The sequence below is a fragment of the Apteryx rowi genome, unplaced genomic scaffold (genome assembly GCF_003343035.1).
Source record: "Apteryx rowi isolate R43461 unplaced genomic scaffold, aptRow1 scaffold_27, whole genome shotgun sequence".
In the NCBI taxonomy this organism is placed as follows: domain Eukaryota; kingdom Metazoa; phylum Chordata; class Aves; order Apterygiformes; family Apterygidae; genus Apteryx; species Apteryx rowi.
Window position 1 is genome coordinate 872369 of NW_020449085.1, and position 20929 is coordinate 893297.

Genomic DNA, 20929 nt, shown 5'->3' on the forward strand with positions numbered 1-20929 from the left:
AGCTGCAGTCTCCCAATGTAGGGCAGGACAGACCAGCCAGACCTAGCAGCTGGCACACAGGCTAAACGCCAGCCAGGGAGAGATGCAAAATCTGCACACAGATCTGCCTGCATACTGCTGTCACCGATTATCCAGGCAAAAACTGGAACAAGACACCATTTTCTTGTGCTTCTTTGAGAACAGGGCAGCGAAGACAACAGATACCACCCAAGGGCAGTCCTATCGCACTGCCTCTTAACCCCTGCTTACCTCTGCGGAGGGATGAACTGGTAGGTCGTGATGCAAGTGACTGCRTACTATGAGGCTACTTTAAACAAGGAGAAACGCTGCCTCAAACACAGCTAGCAATGCCAGGACTGGAAGTGTTCAAGGCCAGTTTCCTGCAGAAGCCCCTCCCTGTGCCACAGAGCAGGTTCCTGGGACTTGATGAAGTGTTTCCAGTCTGACAGATCTAGTGGCAGCCGTGGGTTTGATGTGCCTTTCCTGCTATGAGACAGCAGTTCAATCCTACAGCCAATAAATGCAGCCGGCTCTAGTCTGCAGCAGCTGCTGCCTCCCGGACAGGCTTTCTCCAGACACACCAGCTTCAGGGACTGGCAGTGCATCTGGCATGCTCTCAAGGGCTAAGTGCACATCCTTAGTGCATTACAGTGCCGGATCCAGAAGGAAGATCCATYACAAATAACCATGTCTGGGTCCAAGCAGTTCAGCATCCCTTTTTGAAGGGGGACAGAGACAGGACCAGAGCTTACAAACAAGCCCAGCTGCATTCTGGCCTCCTTTGGTACCTGATCCCAATGCGCCAAGCCGCACCACAACACAACCCTGGGTGCACAAGGTGACACCAGTAGGGTTTGTGGCCAGAGGGTCCTTTCTAGACTTAGAGCTCCAAGCTGGCAGAGACTATGCAGACGGAAGAGGAGGTCCCAGCAAATCAGTACTCAAGCACAGGCACTGCAGGGGACCACATCAGCAATATTTTTAGCTTGACTGTTAATTTTTTTGCACTTCCACCCTTCCAGCCACCTCCCCATGGGTCTGTGCAGCTGAGTCACTGCTGGAACCTTCCAAGCGGTTGGGTGCCAGCAGCACAACAGCTCTGTTTGGCAGCACTGTCCCTCCCCAGCCTCTAGAGACAACCCAGTGCTGACACAGCCTCACCTGCTCTCAGGATGTCTTGGAGACCCCAGTCCTTGGGTCTAGGCCTGCTGCAGCCTCCCACACCTCAGCGCTGGGGGATCAGGAGTGGCTGGACACAGTAGCATCCTATCCACATCCCTCTTTCACAGTCACGGCAAGGCTAGGCCACCTGGATATGTTTGTGTCTGCCAGCTCCTCAGATCTGCACAGCTTTCAGACACAGGAGCGCTCCCCCGCCACCCGGCAAGAGGAAGCATTTCATTAGCCTTTCAGAAGATATTCCTGAACTACGAGCTCTCCCCTATGTCCCCTCCCAAGGAGCTCTGCATTGCAACTCCTGGGCCCTAACGAAGGAGAGAAGGATGAGGCTCTGCAGACGTGGGAGGTGAAGGCAGACTGAAGCAATACAACAGCTGCGCACAGATATCAGTGCTTCACTTCTCTAGCTAGCATATGCCATCCCCACAGCTCTTGGAGCAGCAGAGAAGACAGCAGCCCAGGCCAAGGAGCACTTCTTGCCTGGCTGCTGTACACCCTGTAACAGAGGGTGGGATGGAGAGGGAGAGTGTGGTCTCAGCAGGGAGAGCAGGACCACAACACCCCCGGCCAGACAGCACTCGATCCTCCATGCAACCTCTGAAGGCCAGAGGTTCCTCTGTGGAAGGAGCACAGCTGCTTTGGGCTGCTTTATGCCCCAGTAATCTCCCTCCACCAATACTGACAGGAATACCAGGTGTGAGAAGTGAGAAACAGTCCTTTCCAGACATATTTGGTGCCACTCTCCAGCAGCTGTGGCCACGAGTTGTCACACAAACACGCTGGGAGCCCACAGCTCAGATCCTTTCCCCGGCTCTTCCCAGGCCTCTGCGGCAGAAGCTCCAGCACTATGCACTGCAGTCGGGGGGGCATCTGACACTAGATACAGCCTGTGTGAGCACGGAGGTCACCAGAGCACCTTCAACTCATCTCCAAGTGCATCTCCCTTTTGAAAACAGAAACCCTTCCACTTTTGACAGCAGAACCCCCTGCAAGGCACCACAGTCCGTGCACAGCTCTGCTGCTCGGGCCGCAACATGCGGGAGCCTGCCACGTACTTGTGCAAGCGCTGCTCTTACTGACTGGCAGAGAGCTGCAGAGACATCCTCACCTCTGCCAACGCAGCCTGGCAGGAAACTGGCCAAGAGAGCACTGGAAACTGCTATAGCTGATCAGGTGGGGCCAGGACATCTGCACAGAACAGCCACCTTGGTGGGCAACGGCCCTTATGCTGCAACACCGTTGTGCATTTAGCCCTGCACGTTGTGGTTGTCACAGTGCTAGCAGAGCTATTCAACACGAACACGGCTTGCTTTAAGTCTGCTCCTTAAGTTAGGATCCTATAAAATACATTCAGCACCCCACAGTCTGTCAGCTACCCTACGGGGATCTGGGCACTGGCTGTTGTTCCAAGAGTGCAATGGGCTGGACAGCAGCTCAACAACTTCATTTCTCCACCATCCTTGAAAGGGATGGTTCCAGCTGGGGTTTAGCAGGCAACAAAAGCAGGACAGAGCCGGTGCAGCTGCTGAGTGTGTGATATTGCCTGGCACATTTATGGTTCATTAAGGGAAACCCATAGGACCATGTGCTGGAGGAGAGCAAGACTGGATAAAGCTGCTGCAGCCTCTCTTTAAGTAGACCCTAAGTACATGTGCTAGGGCCCACGCATAAGCCTGCTTACTACATCTTGCAGAAACTAGATGTAGAGACTGAGCTGTGCTGGTGAAGCCAATGCTTCGAACTCCAGAGCCCCCTAAGCTATTTTTACAACCCCTGTGGTGACATTCAGTGCTGCTTCCTGGAAACCTAGCTCTTCTCCGGAGGACAGCATCCCCTCAGGGCATGCATGGGGTACACAGCTGCACAGAAGTGGCCTACAACACCCCCCACCCAAACATCTACATGCCTGCACCACACTGCCCAGACAGCCCTCGGTGGAGGGCACCAGAAGCTATCGACATTCCTGTCAGCACCAACTTTGTGCCTGGGGCCTCCTGTGTCACCCAAGTCTGCGCAGAGATGCGCTACCCTTTTAACAAAGCAGCAGCATGCTGCTATAAAGGGATGAGTTTCTGTAGCAACCAGGCTGAACTTGTACAAACTCTGCCAAAGCACTAGATCTTTCCATGGACTGATACTTGAATGAACACACCACCATTTGTGAAGCTGCTCTTTACAGCCCTCAAAGGCCTGGAAATGAACTCTTCCCTGTCTATTATACCCCCCGCGACCAGGCCACAGGGGTGCACTAAGTTACTGCATCCAGCACCCCTTTCTCCCCCTGCACGCGTGCAATTTTACAGAGAAGCCTAGCGTCTCCGGAAGAGTTAACCGAACACTGCCTGCATCGTGCTGGAGGAGCACCCAGCACCCCGAAGAACTCCGCATCCAAGCCCAGCAGCAAAAGCAGTGAACAGCACTGGGGGAAGGGCAAGCCAGGCAGCAGCGCATGGCTGCAAGCCCACACCCTGCTGCTCACATAGGCTTATGCCGGACCAAAAGAGTTAAAGCAAGAAGCCATTCCACCGCATCTCCTCCAGCCCACTGCAAGGAACAGGCAGATATTTCTAGTTGAACGGGGGAGTGGAGAAGGATCCCTCCAAGTCTTCCGCACAGCCTGCAAGCTGCGGGCTGAAGTTGTTAGTTGGGTGCCGGCTGCGCCTACCACACCCCACAGGCAGAGTTCGGCAGCCAGCGCTGCCGTAGCGTAGCGGCGAGCGCTGCTGCCTGGACTTTCGCAGTCAGGCAGGGGGTCCCTTTGCAGGCACGCGCACCCCTGCCTGCAGAGCAGCGCTACCTGCCACCAGGCATTTTCTCAGCCTGCCAAAGCAAAGTTCAGCCTCACTCCCACCCGGCATGTTTAGTGTCCTAACACCACACCCCCCACCCACTCCAGGCAAAGGCAGGGAAAGGATTTCTGTTCTGCTCTCTCCTCTCAGCTACGTTATTCCCCTGCCAGCATTACAGCACCGAGCACAAGACGAGCCCAGGCACTTTTGTCTGCAGTGAACTGACAGCAGACCAGAGGGGGCTGTGGAACAGCTAGCCACAGCCTCCAACTTGAGCCTGCCCTCACGCTTGCCACCACGTTACACAAGCATTAAGGGTCGGGAAGCCCCCATCACTAACAGCCAGCGCTCTGGTTATAAAAGCAATAGCTCCGCTTTAGCTCGAAAACAGCAAACAAGGAATCCAACAACTGTTGCTGCATGTGTCAGCAGAGAGACTCACCGGACTGTGTGCTGGTTTGTGCTGCAGCGTCAGAGTCCTGGGTGCTCCAGGGTCTGTCCCACCCTGTCAGGTTGAGCGACTGCAGGCCAAGGCACAGATCGTTGGTGTCTGGGAGGCCACGGGAAGACTCTTGCGTGGATGTAGGGAAAAGCATCCTGCTTGCCACTGCTTCTTCAGAGTCCTGGAAGTCTGCTCAGATTGAGAACAAACAGAAGCTTGAGAGTTCAGGGCTGTTTTTCTTTTAAAGAAGGAGTTTTCCAAAGCGTTAAGCCCCCAGCCGCGTCTTGTACTGCTCGGAAGCCACTGCTTCTGCAACTAGCAGTTGCACCCCAAAAGGGAGGGCTACCATATGTCCAGAAACCAGCCCCCCACCCCCCTCAGCCCCTCCACCTTCCTATCCCGTCTGCATTACTGACTGGGTCAGCATGTGACCAGGCTGCTGATGCTTACTGTGCTGACAGTGACGTCACTCAGCCATGCAACAGAACTGCATCAGCTCTTACAAAATAAAGGCAAGAAGAAAGGCTAGATTCCCCCCGGAAGACAAGGCRGCACGCAGGAGGAAAGAGGTGCAGCTACAGTAAATCAAGGGAGGCAGCCAGCACAAAAGCAGAGCTCCACRATACGGCGCAGCAGACAGGCTCAACACAGCAATTCCCCCCAGCAACGACAGTAGCAGCAGCAGCGACAGGATCAGACAGTTAGTTTTAGTGCTACCCAGCTCTCCTGTCCCCGCCTCCCTCCACCCACAAAACCCAAAAACACTTTAGTCCTGGACAAGCTCCAGCTGCTGGCTCCAATTCAGAGCCCAATGCAAAGCTTCACAATTCTGCTAGCATAATCTATTTGGTTCAACTTGGCCACTGTGCCTCACTGACTCTGCATTGTTTACCATTGAGTAACAACGATAACCTTCAAACCCCCCCGCCATACGGAGAGAAGCGCATTCTCTTGGACCAGTCCGAGTGGGCACATCACCCTGCTTTAGCAAAAAAACAGGACCAGCCGGAGCGCAGGACCCATTTCACATCAGGAATTTTCATGGCCTATTTCCCTTCCACCCACCTGGTCCCACCGAGCCCTCCCCTTCCCTGCGGGAGGTTCACGAGCCTACGGTACCGGAGATGCTGGATTCTTGCCTCGGTTTATGCCTGTGCCAATAGCCTAGGGAAACGCAGCAGGTTCATAGTCTGAGAATTCCAGTTTACTGCGGGATCTGGGGGCTGGCGAAACCACAAGATGCTCAGCTGTGTTACCCAAAATCTGAGTCAGAGGGCATTTATAAGGCAGCTCCCAAGCAGTGGCAGCTGTCTCCTCCTCCTCCCCCTGCCCCCACACCCTCCCACTATGCCATCAGATGTACACCTCGCACACACCACTCGCGGCTCTCCGGCAGGGTGCTGCAGTGACTCCAGCCTGTCACGTTATCCCTCGCATGCAATCCCRGCCATCCCAGATGCTCCGACAGTGTCCGTGGCCTCTTCCGTCACACTCGAGCCATCCGGTCACCTATAGCCTAGCAAAGCCCGGACGAGACCCCAGCAGTCGGGTCCCCTAGGCAGGAAGCCGGCTGCTTCACCGGTGGCGCAGTGCTCGCTGTCACCCCACGGAGGGCTGGGGACCACCAGTGTTCCCCGCTCACGCCGAGGAGGCCCAAGTGCTGCAGTCAGGACGTGACCAGGTAAAGCTGTACCGGTGGGCGAACTGCAGTCTTCCCCCTTCCCAGCGGCAGCCTCCTCCACAGTACTTAACTGGAATATCATCCCTCAGGTTTTTTCTACTCCTCTAGTCATGCTACTACAAGCTGTAGTAGCAATTCAGTCACATTACTACCAAGCACCTGAAGCAGCACCAAATTTTCTTCCGAAAGCATCACGCCGTATCTTCAGCAGGGTATTTTACTGCATTAATTCTCCCAGTCAGTTTTCAGATTGCTTATTTTGGACAGGTCCTAAAAACCATTTATAATGCAGCTGTAGGGAGGAGAAGATAAAAGCATATTGCTCAGACAACTCAGTTCCCACAGCAACCATAACTTGCCCATATGAACATGCAGCACTACCATGTTTATGGAAATGCAAGTGCTCTGCTGCAGTCCAGACCCCTGACAGCCGCTGACTACCTTCCATTCGTTGACCAGCATCTCACTAGGTTTTATACCACCTTCCCAAGATTAACTCCCATCAAGCTGGGAAGCATGGACCAGAACAGAGAAGATGCAGACTGCAGAACTCTGATCCCACCTAGAGTCCCTCATCCAACATCCTGAATGAAACCCACCACTGAAAAAAAATTAGGAAAACAGGGAACAAATTCATTAGAGACACAAAACACTCAGCATAGCATTCTAATCTAGACATGCAGGTTTTCCTTAGGTATCTTTTTTTTTCCAGCTGTTTTGTTTAACTGAAACCAATCAGATTCAAGTTCAAGATCTACGTTTCCTTCTGATGGCTTCAATCTGCATTTAAAAACAAGCTCCCTGCAATTCTGTTACATGCACAACTGTTCTGAAGAACAAAGTAGAAGTTTTAGACAGCCAGCATTTTTTAATGAGACCTTTTTCCATCCTAAGCAAACAGCCAGCACAAGCCTACTTCCCCTTTAAACAGCTAACAGCCATGCTGAAAGATGGATATGGGCCATAAAGGAAAATACCAACTTAAGAAAAGGAATTTAAATAGATTTCTGGAATACTTGTTTTCAAATTCAGAGTCTGGAAATCTGCTACAAAGCAGTCAATTGTTGATGGCAGACAAAACTAATAAGATACTGGGGCAGGCAGAATTAATTTCCTACAGAAATTCAGTATAGAGTCACAACTTCAAGTTAGTTGCAAGTACATGTTTACCAAATATTAAATAGTTTCACTTTGCCATCTGGCACAGTCAAACCTAAACCAAATGCTTCGTCACAGCCTTTTCCAAGCCCCAGGAACCAGCACGAGTCTTTCCAACCTGAATTTTTCCCTGGAGTTGCCACTGGAACCCAACCGTCCTGGCAAAGGGAGCTGCGCTGCACTGGGCTTGTGCCCAAGAGCCTGGAAGAGACCGAACTCCTGCCCTGTGAGCCGGTTAGGTTTCCTTGCAACAGCATCATGAGAAGCAGGTCCTTAGCAAAAAGCTCCTGTGCAAGTCTCAAAGCAGGCAGTCTTCCTGGATGACGTCCTCCCATCAAGTCCAGGAGACCCCGGGAGCCAGGGTGCCCACGGCACACTGCAACGTAGGCTGGAGAGCTTCCCACACCACTGCCCTGACAGAAAGCTGCATTTTTCAGGCTTCAAAACATTCAAAACATTTCAAAGGCTTCTTAAACAGAAGCATCTCTGCACAGTTCAGCCTACAGTTAAACCCTACCAGCTCAGCACAGCCAGTTTATTCAAGCTACAGCCCCAACCACTTGTCCCCACCCCAGCGCTCCCCTCTACTTAGCCAGTTTAGGCAGATGAGTTGTCACACAGGAAACTGGGTCGGGGAACTGATCTGGTTAAAACCAAGCCACTAGGAGTTAGTTTTAGCCTGGCTCATTTCCCTGATCTGGTATGCAGTGTGGTTCCACCAACCAGGCTTTTGAAACCGGAAAAATATTTGGAAAATTACAGCTTAGCCTGTGTGGAGAGGACAAGCAGGGACAAGCACCAAGAGCTGTCACCCACAAGCAGTTTGTGGCAGACGTGTTAAGGTAGCATGAGGAGTTGAGCCTGGTTCAATCCCTACCCCATAGCAGCAGCATCCCTCTGCTCCATCATACTTGATCCAGCAATCTAAGAAACATGACACTCTTCATTCAAGTGCAAAGACATGCAAATGTTCAAGCCTTTCAGACCTASGTCACTTGCAAAGCAAGCTAAAATCCAGCAAATGCATTTTATGTCTTGAAATCTGAGAAAACCAAGAGCTCCAAGAAGGAAGCAGAACAGTTAAGTGACCACGAACCAAACAAGCTAGCTCCCCCTCCTACTGCCTCTGCAACCACTGCAGAGGTCTCCCTTCACTCCTACATGCCAACCTCTAGCAAAGCCTGAATAAGGAGGAAATGCCTCCATGAATGAGTGCACAGAACAGGGAAAAGATAAGCACAGCTCAACTGTAGAGCAGATAGGAAGGAGCTCTGTTCACTGGCTAAACTAGATGAAGCTCCAAGACATCTTCACGAGCAGCAACCTCATGGACTCTAGGTCTACGCAAGGCTGAACTTTCAAGTCAAGTCTGGAGAAGGCAGCGAGGCAAGTGTCCAAGCACTTCCCTTTTGTGACCCGAAGGCAGCTCACAGCAGTAGTGATGCCTTTCATACCTTTTTACACCTCCACTTTCAAAGCCTAGGAATTGCATCCATGAAACAAAGCTTCCCAAGCATGTTTTGCACACAAGACAATCTGACTAAAATCTTGAATGAAAGCTTTTAGAGGAAGAGCCAACTGGATACCTAGGGTGCACTGGGAATCATCGGGGGCTCAAGAGAGCTCTTGTGTTAGGCAGAGCCCTACCAATTACAAGAGGTCTGTCTAATACCTGACTAAGCATCTTACCCCCATCTGAAAAATTCCTGGAGACATTTGTTGCCATGTGAACTGCTTCACAGCCAGCTGAAGGAGTTTGCCTTGTTTCAGTAACCAGACACTTGAAGAGCTAGCCATCAACTATTTAAGAAACTAAGGAAGAGGTACTGTGACTTAGCCTTGCTGCTCTGCCTGCTTCTTCCAAAAAGGAAGCGTAAGAGATACTGCTACAAGAGTATTGCATCAAAACCTGAACCAGAGTGCCAGGCCAACACAGCAAGTCAGAAAACCCACCAGAAACCTGCATGATCTACAGCAACATGCATCCAATTTGCATCTGCTGCAGAGTGCAACAGTCCTAGGCCAAGTCCACGCTGTAGAAGAACATGACTCTGATCTGCTCCCAGTTGCTGATGTGATAAGTTTTTACTTCTATTTACTAGAAATTATTTTGTGTACTAGAGCTACTTTCCAGCACAGAATTGTGTTGAGTCCATATGGTCAGACACATATTAACATCTCATTTGAAATATCAAAGCCAAAGGCATTAGGTATGTAGCTCTTTGGGCATGTAGGTGCTCAATTTCACTATTCCAGATCTGTATACTGAACACACAGCATTTATCTTGGGCAAGCAGAATGGTTCTCAGCTGCAAACCCTAGGTGAGCTCCCAATATCCACCTTGCCCACACCCAGGCACCCTGTTAAACCCACACAGTCCAGGTAAGTAGTGCTACATTTTGGGTCACTGCTTTGTCCCACCTTCCAAGATCACACACATCAAGTCAGCTGCATCCAGTGTTACTTAGCATGTTTCTTGGTGGTTGCAGGACAGTGAAACAGAAGCATTTACATTACAGTACCAGAGAGGACCTTTAGGTTGGCTAAACAAGTGATGTGTCATTGACTGCAACTGAGAGCAAGCAGGAAGCCGATTTAATTAGCAGCTAGTCTTGGTCTGCATTCACCCTTTAGTTTTTCCTCAAATAAAGCAGTCACTGAGAATCGTTAAGACACGATGATCCACAACTAGCAGCCTTTACACTGAACTTGGCACCTTAAGCAACTCCTGTCAACTGGAAAGTCATCTAAGCATCTTCCCATTCTTTAGATGATGGGCTGGCAACTTGTATCAAGATAATGGATACTTTGTCTCATTTAAATGAGCAGAGCTTAATGAAAGGGGAATCAATGCTGCTGGTGTATTTGAAGTATCTACAACCACTTTAAGTTCACTTGTTGATACATTGCATGTAGTTGAAACTAGTCATCTTAACCAGATCATGAGTAAGATGGACATACAAAGACTAAAGAGAAGAGGGAGCTTTACTCTCAGTTTAATCTTGGAGTAGAACTGAAAGTTGCACCTACAAAAGGGCTGGTGACTTCAGAAGCTGGTTTAACTTTTCCCAGAAAATCTGGTAGCACCATCTACCACGCACTGCAGCCCAGCTTTAAAGCTTGGAAAACATACAACCTGAACAGCTGTGCAACAAAAGCTACCTTAAAGAGCACAGCTTCGCTCACATTCTTATTCAAACCTGAGACAAACATGCAGCTTTAAATTTGGGGGAGGAGAAACATCTGCTACGAAATAGTTGCTCAAAGACAGGTGTGGCACCAAGCTRGACCTCCAACACCAAAAGCAGTAGCATGCACAGCCACTAAAAGCTAGTGTCTGCACTACATGTAATTTTGCTAAGGAAGTTTTGCCTTTCATCAACTCAGCCTGAAAGGCAAATGTTTTGAAGCACCATGTGAGTCCTGTCTCAGAAGCTACCAGACAGGTTCTACAGTTACAGCTTTCATTGCCAGCAGCCACCACTCTGCTGAACTGTACCCTTTGGTTTGGGTCAGTGACCTAAACCAAGCATTTAGGAAACTCCTGGAGCAACCACCTACGAWCCACTGCAGTGATCAGACAGGGCCTCACACAACCTGGATCGTTTTGACAARGCAACTAAGTTCACCAAGGACTACCATTAGCTGCAAACTGATCTTGATAGAGATTTAAGATCAGGTATGCCAAGTTCAGTCTCCAGCATTAGTCCGTTCTGCCACACAGGTCTGCCCAGGTCTGGATAACTCTCCAACTGTGTCAGATACAGGACTGCTGAATAAGCTTATGCTTTCTCACATTGCTCAGACTGATGCTGTACTGATCTCAGCACCGTCCTGCTGCACACTTCACCACACCAAGTGAGGCATCTTCACACGTGTTTGTGTTTCCCCAATAGCATTAGTGAAAGGTCATGAACTTCTGCAGTCCCTTCTCTACCATGTGTAATCCTCTTAAGGCTGAAAGGGGCTTCTTAAATTTATCCTGGATTGGACTGGTATTTAGTTTGACCTGAGGAAGACAACTGAAAAGCTTGAGGGACCATGAATAGATTAAAGCACAAGTATTTCCCCTACAGGGTTAAGCCTCTTCCCCAAGTCCTCCCCACCAAGAGTTTAAGTTGCAACAGATGAAAGTTCTGCATAACTACTACATTATAGGTGGAGCTTCAAGTTAAAAAAGGCAGTAGGGAAGACTGCACACACTATGAGTCTCRTGTACAATATAGCCTAACCACAATACACAAGTTGTTCTTGCACTGAATAAGAMCACCGGGGCTCATGAATTCTTCGCATGCAATTTAACTTTGAGCAGTAGCAAGACACACGAGATGCCCCCAGCCCAGAATAAGGTTTTTTTCCCCCCCTCTCATTCTGCTCTGGGGTCACCTACCCAGAACCAAGGGTCACTGAAAGCAAGACTTCTCCTGCATAGCCTCATCTGGTTCACCCTAAGACATGGAAAACAGCTTCAATCTGCTTCAGTTTCTCAACACCACCCACCCTGCTGCATGTGCAGAGGGCAGGATTAGCTGCATTGCATTTTGAATTTTAGTGCATTACTCCAGCAGTCAGCTGSTCAGACTTATAGTCATTAGGCAGGAGTACCTAAGCTCAGGTGCCAGTGCAAAACTACTCTCCATTTGCAGATCATGGCTGTCCTAGGATTCGTGTTCTTGCTGATAGTGCCAGCTTTTTTAAAATGGAGAAGATGCTCATTAGCAACATGTCGAACAACTGAAGCAGTCCACGCACTTTACTGCTCCAGAGACAGAAGGAAGCTTGTGTAATTGTTGCATTCAGGCCCCAGTTACCTACTGAGATCCTGACTCAGATGCTTACAAAACAAGGCCAGGACTCTGGCTGACTAATGATTCTGAACTGCCAATGCACTGGACAGATGCTAACTCACCCACATACTTACCACTGATAACTGTTGGACCAGCCTGGTTAGCTCTGGTTATACTTTATTATCGATCTCTTGTACAGCCCAGAAGCACCTTCTGAAAAGGTCACATGTTTCCATTAGACTACACAGTGAGGGCAAAGGCAGCCACTTTCTAGTCTTGGCTTAGTGCTGCACAGTATCACTGGGGAAGTGAGCAAGCTGCATCTTTCCTTGTGCTACCACAAGTATGGGTTTCCTGAGCAGTTGCACAAATACAAGTTAAAAACCTTCTGCCAGGTTAACTCTGACCAGGTCCCAGCCATGGTCCCCAAGCTGCACAAGTGGTTGTGCCAGCAGTCAGCACCTACTTGTGAAACCAGCCTCAGTGTCTTGCTCCATCAGGAACAAGAGAAGCTGCATTTGATGGCACTGTAACACACCCCAGACAGCACAGCCTTGTTCCTCTGCAGCAGAAACAATGTTTCCTACAGGAACTRTTTCTTCTTCCTATGCAAGTCCATCATTTGTCTTGTGGGAAGCACTCTTTCACACAAGTTACTCGATGATAATCTGAAGCTCAACTACAATTTAACACCTCAGAAGTGGAATTTGCCTGGTCTCCAAGCAAGATACCATCTCACAGCAGCTGTGCACCAAGCAAGATCCTCTTGTTCCAGACATCCATAAGAGAAATAACAGTACTGAGTTACTTGCAGAGGGTTAGYCAGTAGGTTCATTCATTGCCAGGTGAATGCCTTAGTCTCTCAAGAGAAGCATTTTAGAAGCAAGTCTAAAAGACTGTTTACATCAATGATATCAAGCTCAAGTTCTGACCTTAGGAGYACTGCAGGTTAAAACAGGTATGCTAACTCTAAGACCAGATCTAATACCAGATCTAACCCACATCTTCATGTAATGAAACCCTCCTGCTAGTGCATTATTTCCTTCAACCAGGTTAACTCTGATGAGTAAGGTGAAGCTTAGGAAATGTTTCCATTCCAAATTATAAATGGAATAAGAGAACTATAGTTAGGATTTCTACATGGCAGCCAGAAACAACTCCTTCATTAACTCAAATTAGTTCAATGGGGAGATACAGGGAAATATTTTGATAGGCTTATTGTTCCCTTATGCTTCCAGTGCATCAAGGTTAATGTAACATCGAGTACCATTGTTTTAAGGGACAGAAATATCTAAACAGCTCAGTACAAATGCATTACTAACCACAATACTGACCTAAATTCAGTAGTTTTCCCTGTTCAACTGCCCAGGAGTGGACAGCATATCCTCCTAATACTGTTTCACTAGCCATGTTTCAAGCAATGTTGTATTTAGATCTGTTCCTAGAAGCAAACGATCCACTTCTGGAATTGCTGCAGTGCCAGCACAGGATCACATGGCCCTAGTCCACAGCGCTAAGCCCCTCAAATACCCAGGAGATTAAGCTGCACTGGAAGTCATCTGGTAGCAGTCATTTCACTAGTCCAGAACAAAGTTACACCGCATCAGTCTCAGAGTAGATCTAGCATGAAGAGTTCAAGACAATTGTTACAGCAGTGCTCAGAAGAAACCAAAGCAAACAGCAAGACAAGCGAAGCCTTCAGTTTTCAGAGGTCCTGCTACCCTTGAGCACAAATGTATGACTGAAACAGGCAAACTAGAAAGCTAGTAGCATCAGGCCAGGCAGGAAACCACTACAGCTGCCCAGACACTGGTTTGCAGCTTTTACACCCATTTGATTCAGGTGCACAAGACAACTGTCTCCTAGGGACTGCAAGGAAAGCTCATCTGCCTACAGAGGCCTGCAAGGTTACCAGGTGGTGAGCTTTTCATTTCATTTCCCATTGGTTTTGGCACAAGTCCAGAAGGCCAGTTTGTTTCCAATAACAGCAACAATGTTTATCGACCCTATAATTCAGAGAAGTGGGGGAGCAAGGGCAAGCATGGCCACACAGAAGCACACCAGCAAAAGGAACATCAGGCTCTGAGCAGGTACATTCATCAGATCTTTCCTACTGTAAAGGCACAAAAGCATGTCCTTCAGTGACACAAAAATAAGACTGACCCAATACGCTTGTGCTTGATTTGCATCAAAACAAGAGGCTTTGTGCCAAAGCAAAGACAGCAGAACATGCCCAGTTCCCTCAGAGCCTGTGGGAAGTGAGTACTTGCAGCACTGATTTCAGAGTCAAGCTCATCTTTGCAAGACAGTCCTTATCTRCATGCACTGCTTTGGTATACTCTTAAATACAAGATTTTAACCGACCTCTAGCAAACATGGTTATTGAAGAGTCTTTTGCATTTCTAATATATGCAGCAGATCAGCCATCCTAACCACTAACAGATTAATCCTGCCTCCAGGAGAGGCAGGCTATAAAGGAATCTGCTGGAACTATCTATACCAGGAGAAGTTGGCAGATTATGCATTACACAGGTCAGGCAATAAGAGCTCATATCCTGCCCACACACCAGCCTACAGCATCAGCAGCAACCGCGGGAGTGCAAGCAAGCATTGCCACGCACCTCTGCATTGCCGGGGAGTAGTTTGGTTATTCACTTGGGGCACASAGATGAAGCCCCCAGCACCAAAACAGCACAAACCCTGACTTCAGGCAGCTCTGCTCACAAGGACATGCAATGACCACAGCACCGGCAAGTACCAAGACATGCTCACTAGGTCCAAAGCAACTCCTCCATTACACCAACCCTCAAACCCCAAGCTCGCGTCGAACCCAGCCAAACGCATCACCTGGCAAGATGTCACGTTTGCCTTTTGTGATCGGTGTGGTGCAGACGCCACTGAAATCCAAAGAGTTGTCCAACATGGCATTTATTCTGCGGAATATATCTGCATTGCTGCAAGTGGAAAGTGCAGGGGCATCAGGGCTATCCCAGCAGTCTTTTATGCTCCTCCCAGTATCTTCTTTCTGGTAAAGAGAAGAGATTAGAGTCAAGCAGACTAGTACACACCACCCTGCTTTCAGCACATTGTAGGAAAATTCTGGATTGCCTCCAATATTCACACTAGCTTTAGCTCCAGGTCCTAGCAACACCCAAGTATGCATCTTTGCACTAAAGAAACACTTCAGCAAACGGGTCAGCAATTTGTCAGCGCAACACATCAGACCAGGACCATCCAGGTTACAAATAGGTGCAAGCTCACCATGGCTAGAATGAACCGAGACTAAAAGCCATACCTCCCAAACTGGTTTGGTAGCTAACATGAGATTGCTGCTTTCCTCCAGCATGGTACATCTCATTACTAGGAAACAGACAGAGATCCGAGTAACACAGATGCTCCTCTTCTCCAAAAAATCAGTGTCCCAACACTGCGGGGGGGGGGGGGAGGTCAAGACAGCCACCACAAGATACCAGTTTTCTCCTGTGCACAGTGGCAGAGAGCAACCACCCATGTGTGGGAGCTCTGAACAACATCTTGGAACAGCTCAAGTCAGCTGCCATGCAATCACTTTAGAAAGCAGGCTTATGGAAAAAGTGACTTCCCAGCTACTCAAACATAGCCCAGAAGTCCTGAGGTTTCACTTGGCAAGGCAGAGAACTAAATCCTGACCTTCCATTTAGTTAGCAGCTCCTTACAGAAAGGAGACATTACCCAGAAACAGCTTTGCTTTATCACAGTCCTCCACAGGCACTGATCTACCAGCTTCACAGGCTTTGAGGCTGGCCRTCCTAGATGGGTCAGAGCTCTCAGTAAAGCTCCTTCTGCACAAGAGCAGCAAAGCACTCCCGCTTCCTGGTGCCAGCTCGGAGAACTGGCACTCCAGCTGCTTCCCCCAGCTCTGCTTGCAAGCCGCTTTCGCATCTCAGCTTCTTTCAGTGCAGCTGTACAACATTCAAGCCTCTGCCAATCCAGATGCTAAACTTAATCTCTAACCAGCATCTTCAGACCACAGGCAGGTCTTCCCACCACCCAAAAGGCACTGCAGCAGAATTCTGCTCCTGGACATGCTGAGCAAATGGTACCACTCTCAATTAAGATTCATATTAAAAAAGAGCAGGAAGGCACAGTCTCCCCAGTCTTGGCCTCTGGACCAAAATCCCTGCCATTAAGCCAATCTAGTTAGAGCCAAACCCAAAGAACGGAACTGCAGCTAAGCTGGCAAACAAGGCCACTGCTACTCCAAGACACACATAAGCCTATAGCTTTAGATTGGAACATTTGTATTTGTCACAGAGCCGTTTAATACATCTACCCTCTGGATGTATTCCTGCAAGAGTTTAGGGCCTGACTCCTCCATATTTCTCTTCCTGCTTCATCCATCCACATCTTGACTGCAGAGCAAGGAGCAAAATGTCTTGCAGCTCAAAACTATTGACATAAGCTTAAGACCAGTAGCAAGCCCAACACACAGAGCTGGCTTTATTTTATAGTGATCCCTTGAGTCTTTCTAGTATGTGGCCTGTAACTGGATGCAGAAGGCAAGGCTACACCAAATTTCACACAGCAGGTGGAACTTCATCCCAGCCCAAGTATGGGACTTGCATTTCCCCCATATCCCCATCTTCGTGAGCAGCATTACTCCATAACATAAAACTCTCCTTTCAAGCAAGTCCTCAACAGGCATGATGTGAGAGTTTTTTCCAGGCATGCAAGCTCCCACCACAGTCAGGTAAAAACAAAGGTACCCCTGTCCTAGAAGGGTGCAGCAAACAAACTACTGGATATACAACTCATGCGATGCTTCCAGGCAGGACTTGARCAACTGATGGAAGGGATTTCAGCCTGACTGTTTAAGACCATTAACATCTACTCAGCACTGGTGCCTGGGATACTTGTCTATTGAAAAGCTCAGCCCACCCTCAGATAAGGTCCTGGAACTCAGTCAACACAATATAGGAACATTCACAAGCCAAGAGTAAACAGGTAGGGCTCAAAGCATGCTTCAGGCAAGAGTAAACAGGCAGAGCAGGCTTTAGGTCATCTTTATAAAAAGCAGCTGAGGAGTACAGAAGCTCAATTTAAGAAAGTATTGCCAGTCATCTTTAATAAAAATAAGTGCCGCATCAGGCTGATTTGGCACAAGCGTGAAACTCCATATTCTACTCATCTTACTGCTAAAGAACCTCTTACAGAAGGAGGCAAAGCTTTTTCCTAGGAGTTTGTGCTAGCAAGACAAAAATAAACTCGAGTGGCAAATCAAATGCCTGACCCATTCCTGCTCATTTAGCATTTGATGCTTCCCACAACTGGCAGCACCAGCCCTGCCACAAATAAGAACAGAAAACAGCAAGACTATGGCTAATCTTTTCTACAGAATCTCCTTTTACTTAAGAGTTTTAACCTTAAGATTATGAAGGACACTCCAGAGATACTGCAGACACCCTGGACCCAGGAGTTGGCATCCAACACCTTGTAGAAAGTGGCTCACATCTCTAGACTTGGTCCTGGTAAAGCTCACCCCTCTCCCCAGATCCCTCCAAAACAGAGATCCTCCTTTGAGAAGAGCTCTGCAGGTCTTTAAAGTGCACAGGGCCAAAACCCCTCAGCCTGTACATTCAAGTGGAAAAGGCTTGCAAACATAGAGCTGGAGAACATGGCCATGACTTAGTCTCAAAAACCAGTTAACACCAAAGCATAGAGAAGTATCATGTCTGAAGCTGCATCTTCCAGAACCTACTCAACTCTCAGATCCTCAAGCCAAGCAAAAAAAATGCATTCTTGAGCTCAGCTCCGATCAGCTTTCAATGCTGTCTTGAAGGATTTTGCTGACCTGAGCAATGCATTGATAGCTGCACATATACTGCCTGGGGTAATGATAGCTACAGCTGGCATTCAGAGCAGGTGACCACCTCTGCCTTCATTGTGGCATCAGTGCAAGAGCAGTGGTAGGTCCCCTCTCGCCTGGAGGCACCAGCAGTAACCTGGCACATTTTGTGAAACGCTAGGCTGTAATTGGTGACCCAACAACCACTTTTCCCAGACAGTCCTGTCCACTAAAGCGTACAATCCCAACTCAGAACAGGAGGCACCATTTTACTGGCGTGGCCAAGAGATGAGCAATAGCCAAAACAGAAGTGTGATCTAGCTGGTAGTCTACTTAAAGTCCTCAGAAGGCAAATATTGCTTCCTAAAGCATGGTAAGGCACCCAGCCTCTCAGCTGGAAAACAGAGAGTTTCTAGACGTCTTCCTAGCTCAGAGAAAAATGAGAAAGACTGTTCAGTTCAGTGCAATAAGTGCACAGTGGCATGAAGCAAACAACTTACAGGCTTAAAGTTAATCATCACGGTGGATCTGGAACACGAACCCAAGAAGCGTTGTGCAGAACGATGACACACAGCAAGGAGAAGCTCAAACAGGAACACTGTCCATCATCTTGGCTCAGCTTAATCATTAGCCAAGAACCCATGTCCAAGCACGAAGATGCATCTCTAGGTTGCTACAGGCTCTGAGCCCCCAAGGATGGCAATATCAGGGTCCAGTCACCTCTAGCACGCTCCAAACAAAACCCACTTGAGAGGRGAAATGCCTGGCTTGATTTGAAATAGGGAGAGGAGTTTCTGCTCCCTCTCAGTAACAGGAGGACAAAGCAGAAGACAACTGATGGGCCATATCACCATGCTATGGAGCTCTTGCTTGCTGGCTCTGCATCAGGAGGCTGGCAGCTAAAGCATTACCCCAGCAGCTGTCAGGTCTCTCGGGGGTTCACATCTTGCCAACCCCAAATGAATCCCAGGACTGCAGCCTGCAGTTTACTTGCAGCAGCTCCCACTGGAGAGACCCATGGGAAATGAACCTGTAGCAGTTCAGTGTTTGGAACAAAATATGCCTGTGTAGCAAAAGCCACGGAGGATATCTGAGCACAAGGAGAAATGCAGGCACCTTCACAGCCCCGAAGAGTGAGCTACACACATCCGTAGGAGAGCTAGCTTTTAGCGTGGCAGCTAAGAAAATCCTAGGGCCATCGCAGCAAGCCTGTGGCATCATAGCAGCACTATGCAAGGAGGATTAGTATGGCCTAATCCATAGGGAAGCCATTAAACACAGCTTGGCTGCCGGTAGTATCAAGATGTACCTCAGCTCCTCCGGATGCTTTGGAGCAGACAAGGTTCYCCAGCCTGGCCATTATTCAGCCTTTAGGTTTTTACATCTTTCATAGAAACCTCACTTGAGGCAGAGGCATAGTGTGCTTCAGCCTTGAATCCCAAGACAAGATTTGAGATGCTATTAAAATGGTGTCAGTCTCAACATAATTAAGTCAAGGTGGCTTAATACTTTTATCAAATCAGCTGTGAAAATCCCTTTTTACTGGTGTGGTTTGCTTCCCAAGGTCAAGTCAGCTATACCAATACAAAGCATGATACCGATACAACTGTTCCTTCAAGCAGTACTGCTATTTTAGCTATATTAACAAAGTGACAAAGTTCATAGGCTCAATTCATCTTAAATAAGGTCTGCACTATCTGACCTGCCAGCGCTCTCAGCATCAGCAGGGCTGAACTTGAGAAGTTTTTCCAAGGTTTGCTTTGTGTATGGAGGGCCATGACCACATCTGGCTGGAACCAGGACCGTTTGGAAGTGATTTCGATGGAATCATTTTACATGGGAGTGTTGACTTCAGAACTATGCTGGTTTTGCCAAAACTCCTGTTTTGAAAGAAGTTTCTCTGTTGAAGTACCTTCTTTTTGATATTTTTGGAACAAAATGTTCTGAAACTATTACCCAAACAGCTTCTGAAACAAGCGAAATCACAAGTGTTTGTTTCGACACACTATCAAAGCAAAAGAGGTGTTTTAATTGGTTTCAGGAGCTTGTTCCCACTGAGATAAACTGTAGCAAAGCACCCAGACCCTGAAATTCTATGCAAAACGCAGTTTCCATCCACAACTCTAGCTGGAACCACTTACAAACAGACCAATTGCCAGTGCACGTGGTCAGTCTATCACAAGAACAGCCACAGTGAAAGTTAATTGACTTTAGCTGGGGAATACCAAAGGGTAACAGCAAAGCTAAGAGCTTGTTTTTCCAGAAGACTCTTCCTTGCCTCTGTGTAGCTGATATAGCACAGACATTGGGGACTAAGTCTCCTGGGTCACCAACAGAAGTCTTGCTACACGAAGCTTTCAGTCTCCTGGTTTAAGAGTAAATAACTGTTCCATGAATTTTCCACTCTAAAAAGGACAGACTTTAAAAGCACTCAGAACTACCCCTCCCTAGAAAGGCAACTTCAAGACAGCAAGCGAGATTACGGGTTTTCACTTAACTGAAGAAACATACCCTGCAATCACACATCAGAGCTCAGTATCTTCAGGTGAGAAGAGCTGTGGCCCCAGTAACCCGGAAAGAAGGCAGCCTCAGCTGCAACTGGCTGCCCAGACTGGGAGCGCTGGATGCACACGCTGCTCTGGGCAGAAGCGCAGCATTCCTGAAGGTAACACATCACAGCTCGGATCCCAGCGCACCCAGCGGGGCTGTCGGGATGAATCCTCGGCAGCAAAACCAAGCGCTGCCGTTACGCGAACGAGARGCAGGAACGGGCAAGGACAAACAAGCAGCACGCTACCTTCTCGGACATCCGAGCCGGGCGTCGGGAACCTCGGCGACGCCGCCCGCCCTCCGGAGCCCGCGGACGCGGACGCTGCTCCGCGCGGCCCCGGCCCGGCCTCAGCAAGCCGACGCCACACCCGCGCGGGCGGCCAGCGCCGCCGACAGCCCCGGCGCTGCCCCGAGGAAGAGCCGCGCCGGCTCCGGCCGCTCTCGGAGCGGGTTTCCGCCTGCCGGAGCCGGGGCGCGAACCGCACGGCGACGCGGGCAGCCCGCAGCCCCGCTGACCC

General features: G+C 49.0%; 1 protein-coding gene across 1 annotated transcript in view; it reads right to left on the bottom strand.

The window, feature by feature from the left end:
* Positions 1-20929, bottom strand: part of CPEB1 (cytoplasmic polyadenylation element binding protein 1) — a 48329-nt gene that overhangs the window by 24695 nt on the left and 2705 nt on the right. The window contains exons 2-3 of the mRNA XM_026068285.1: positions 14885-15062; positions 4411-4599 (exon numbers count right to left, since the gene is read on the bottom strand). Coding sequence (XP_025924070.1) covers positions 4411-4599; positions 14885-14960 — 265 coding nt within the window. The 5' untranslated portion in view covers positions 14961-15062. The remainder of the gene's footprint in view (positions 1-4410; positions 4600-14884; positions 15063-20929) is intronic.